Below are 5,055 nucleotides of genomic sequence, written 5' to 3'. Positions count from 1 at the left end.
TAAAAAAAAGAATTTTTTTCCTGTAAATTGAATGATAAAAACGTGTCAGCAGAAAATTTATTTTTCAGATACATTATTCGAATGTCATTTTAAAAAAAAAAACAAAAATCGTATTTTGAATTCGAATTCGAATTCGAACGTGGCGTCAGATATATAAATTTATTAAAACGTATCTTTTGAAAAAACAGAATATGAAAAGAATATCTTATTTAAATTATCTACTGACACGGCAATAAATTTATATTTAACGAAAAAAAAATAACAATTGAAAATGAGTTATTTATTTTCGTACGTGAATCACACGTGAAATCGTTATTAAGTTTGACTGTTTTTTTGAGTGACACGTCAAATTTTTTAGTTTTTCCCTCGGTGTGTTCTTACCACGCTGGAAAATCGTACGAAAAATTAATTTTTAAAAAATAAATTTTCACTCTTTTCACCTTTGACCTTTGTTGATTTTGATGAGTAATTAATTCGTTAGCAGACGACGTAGATTTCGCGTCTGAGAGATTTTTTTTTTTTAAATGAACGTTCGCATAGAATTAATCGAACCGTTACGACCTGGGAGCGGCCATTATAGTAATAATATTATTATTAATAATAATAATTGTTGAATTAAATGTCAGATAAAAACCGGAAGTTACATTATTAAAATAAAAAATTTATTATTATTATTATTATTAATCATTGTGAAAGGTTTGTTTTAAATTGACAGTAGTTGAAATGGAAAAAATTTAAAATCATAGAGTAATAAGTAATTCATTTGCGAGATTGTGAGAAAGGAATTTTTTTTTAAAAATGTTTTTATTATTATTATTATTATTATTATTATTATTATTATTATTATTATTATTATTATTATTATTAATACTTTTTGAAATTTAATTTAGTCGCTAATTAAATTTCATTAAATAAAATTTTAATAAATAAAAAAAAGAACGGCAAGTGCAGGGTCAATATAACTATAAACTCGAGGTCATAGAGTGTTAAATAAGTAAATTCCAATGAGTTAATTTTTCTTTTTATTTCGTTTCGAATTTATTATCATCATCATAATCATCATCATCGTCATCATCATCATCATCGAAGTCGGTATTGATTAACGTTTTTTTTTTTTTTGTTAAGTCACAGAGTAAAAGAAAATTTTTTTCACTTTTCATTTTAAAAATTGAACACGCACAATAAAAAAACATTAAAATTTTAATAATAAATATTTTGACGTCGTCGTGGTCGTAGACGAAGAAAAATCTAATCTAACGCCACGTTTGGTTTCGGGTACGAAAAAATTGATCGAAATGTAAAAATGAAATGATGATTCAAACGTCAATTAAGTTCAAAATCGCACGCTAATTTTTTTGTTTTTATTAACATAAGTCATAGAGTAATTAAACAATTTTCATATTATTATTATTATTTTGAAATTTCGATTCGTATTCGATTTAGTAGAGTAAAAGGGAATAAAAAGGAAAAAAAGTAAAACAGTAATTCAATTGTAACGAAATGAAATGTGTGCGTGTGCGTGTGTGTATGCGTGTGTGCGGGCGCGGGTGCTCTCTTGTGATCGTTACAATCGTGAGATTTTTTCTTTTGTTTTATTAAAATCGATTTAATAAAATGGTGGGAAAGCCGTCGGCAGATTTTATTACATTTTTTTATTTCATTTTCGCAATTAAATTTATTATTATTATTATTATTATTATTATTATTATTATTATTATTATTATTATTATTATTATTATTATTATTATTATTATTATTATTATTTAAAAGGGGATATATGGTTAACTTTCTTTTCGTAAGCGAAAGTAACGATCATAATAATAATAATAATTTTTCATTTGTTTATCCGTCACTTTTTTATTTGCGTCGCGTCGTCTGCCTTTGAATGACTTTTTTTTTTGTCAATTTTTTAAATGGGTCACGCACGCCAAAAAAAAAAAAAAAAGAAAATCGGTGGTTGTTGTTTTTGTCGTTGTTTGTTGTTTGTTTGATTGTTTTTGATGAGGTTTCATAGTCAGTTTGTTACAGATTTGATTTCTTTTGTTTCACGTGGTTATTCGATCTGAAATTTCCATGAAATTTTAAAAACCACAAAAAAAAGGAAGAATGAGAGGAATTGTAAAGTGGGAGGAGTAATAAATGCCATTTTTTTTTTTTTGTCTAGAGACACAACCGATCGTGATTATAATTTATTCAAGGCTAGAAGTAGTAGTAGGTTACATCCACGTAATTTTTTTTTTTTTTTTAAATTTACATTTACTTTATTTGCTTCAACATTGTTGGTGATTTTTTTTTTCTTTTTCTTCATCCCCGTAATAATTAAAATGAAAATAACAAACGTGTTTGTTTCGCGGTTGTTGTTGTTGTTAATCTTTTTTCCTTTTTCAGAAGGTTAAAAAAAAATCGATTAGCGCCCAAACTCATTTTTTTCATTTCAAAGGAAAAATGAATTAGTTAAATAGCTTCTTGTTAAATAGTTAGTTTTCTATCATTATTATCATCATCATCATCATTATTATTATTTGAAATCGTTGTAACAAGTTTACCTTAAATTTTTTTAACGAGAAAATAATTTCAGTTGTTTTAAAAAAAAAAAAAAAAAACCGCCATTTTTTTTTGTTTGTTTGTTTGTTTGCATACCTTATACATATGTATAATTTTGCATTTTTTGCAGTTTAGCTTCTTATTTTTTTTTGTTGTTGTTTGTTTGTTATACGTCCTTCAAAAATAATTTCGTAAGGTTTCGTTTGTTTGTTTCGCGGGTTTTTTTTTTAAATATGAAATTCGTAGACTGTTACAACCCCGAACGGCGGGGTCGCGTTTGTTAGGAGTTACTCTATTACGCCCATTCGTCGTCCTTCATCGAAATGAGACAAACGATTTCTAATTGTTAAAACAAACGCGTCGAATTAATGACAATTAAAAGAAAATGTTTAATTTATTCGGGTCGAAGGGTCAAGGTCGAAACATTTTATGTTTTAATATTAAGAAAAAATCAATCCGGGCTGGACTCGTTATGACGGCGAGGGTTTAAGGGAGAAGGTAGAAGGAGAAGGCGGCGACGTAAAAACAAAAAACATTTTTTTTCTCCAGGTTTGAAACCTTGAAAATTCCAAAAAAGAAAAGAAAAAATGTAATTTACACGTTTTTTTTGTCTGTGGGATAATAATATGTGTGTGTGCGTGTGTGCGGGTATAGGAAAAAATGTTTCTCTCATCATTCGTAACGTATTGTGTTTAAAAGGTTTAATTTTTTTTTTTTTCCGTGTCAGAAGAAAAAAACCAACGGACGAATCATTCATTCGAATGAAACTTCTTTTGATTGTTTTTTATTTATTTATCGGGTTTTTGTCGTGGTTTTAAATCCATCGAAATCGTATTTCAAACCGAATTCTTCATCTTACTCGTATTTATTTTTCATAACTTTTTTACCCTTCATAAATTCCATAGATTTATTTATGCGTATAGGCGGAGATTTTTTAAATAAAATTTAACCGATTTGGGGGGCGGGTATCGCTCCCCCCCCCCGAATAAATAACGCCCAAAATATTTGAAAACCTGTTACGTAATAAAATTTGCGGTTCTCTTTATTTATTTATTTATTTTTGTGTTCGAAATGTTTGAGAGTAGCAAATTTTCTTCGTACCAATTAAAACGACGGCAAAAATTTTGTTTGTTTTTTTTCTCTCTCACTACCGCACGTAATTTTTCATTCAACAGTTGGCAACAAACGAAAAAAATTTTTATTTAAATATGGCGGCGTAATAAAATTTAAACCTCAAATATTTAATTACTTGTTCGAGATAAAGGGAAAAAAAAATTATTATTAAATTACGTTGCGTAAATAGAAAAATTAAAGTTTTAAAAATTAATCATAGATAAAGTTCTAATTGATTAATAAATAAATAAATAAATAATTTAATTATTTTGTAACGGTTTTATTTACTCTATGAAAAACTTACACCTCGAGTACGTTCGTTCGTTTGTAATTTTACCGGGAAAATAAAAATGAAAAATTTTCCTCTTACCAACTTTACACGTTTAAATTAATTTATTATTACTATTATTATTATTATTCTTTTTGTTGTTGTTACAGGTAAGAATGATTTTCGTAATTGTCGACAAAATTTCAATGATAATTTATTACCGTAAATGAAAAAAAGTGCGTTCAGGCGTTCGTTCGTGCGTGCGGTCAATCGGAAATGATTCGAAAAAGGTAAAAAAAAAAATTTTTTATTTACTCTATGATATATTCCATAAATTCAAGGTTTCGAAATTTCTAATACGGTAAAAAAATTATTATTGTTATTATTATTATGATTATTATCATCATCGAATGATGACGATCACGTGCTATTTATTTCGTACCGGAAATCGATGACTGATAAAAAAACAAAAAAAAAATGAAAATTCAATTACCAAACGGTGATAAACGAAGGTAATTTTTAATGTTTTGTAATTTTGTATTTCGCGCCATTTTTTTGGAGTGAGAGAGAGAGAGAGAGAGTGATGCGATATTTCATAAATAATTGTGTAACCGAAGGATTTGTTTAAATAATTTTATATCCGATTTATATTTGCAAAACGGAAACGGGTTTTGTTATTAACTATATTTCGTCGACGCGAATTCAAACGTGGAAATTTCAAAACCGGAAGTACGTAAGCCGTTAAAATCCTTTTTAAACGACTAATATTTCATTAAAAGAAATTGTTTTTAATTTTTTTTTTTTTGTGGTTGGCAGTAATGTTTCACGCAATTTAAAAACAATCGATACGGAGGGCTTTATTATTTTCAATTTTTATTTCATTCGTTTTTTTGTTTATTGGGGAGGGGGCGGTACGGGAGGGGAGGGGAAATTTTATCGATTTATCGATCCAGTCTTGTAATCTTTTTATCGATTTCGACATGTTTCCACACCCCCTCCCCCCGATATTCGCAAAAAATGTTGTTGTTTCACAAACTTTGACCTTTTTTTTTTTCTTCATTTTCCTCCCGGTTTTCTTTCTTTTTTTTTTTTTTATAAATTTTTTCACGGTTTGATTATAAATAATTTTA

General features: G+C 27.5%; 1 protein-coding gene across 1 annotated transcript; it reads left to right on the top strand.

Moving 5' to 3' along the window:
• Positions 1–2,929: 2,929 nt before the first annotated feature.
• Phum_PHUM426130 (uncharacterized protein) lies at positions 2,930–3,493 on the top strand (the record flags this gene model as incomplete). Its single annotated transcript, XM_002429231.1, has 2 exons — positions 2,930–3,028; positions 3,272–3,493. 2 exons carry the CDS (start codon positions 2,930–2,932, stop codon positions 3,491–3,493), a joined length of 321 nt encoding a protein of 106 aa, XP_002429276.1.
• Between the last annotated feature and the right edge of the window lie 1,562 nt (positions 3,494–5,055).

This window comes from Pediculus humanus, genomic scaffold (genome assembly GCF_000006295.1).
Source record: "Pediculus humanus corporis 1103172108194 genomic scaffold, whole genome shotgun sequence".
NCBI classification, from domain to species: Eukaryota; Metazoa; Arthropoda; class Insecta; order Psocodea; family Pediculidae; genus Pediculus; species Pediculus humanus.
The sequence above is the reverse complement of the archived record's forward strand: the minus strand, read 5'-3'. Positions and strand labels throughout refer to the sequence as shown.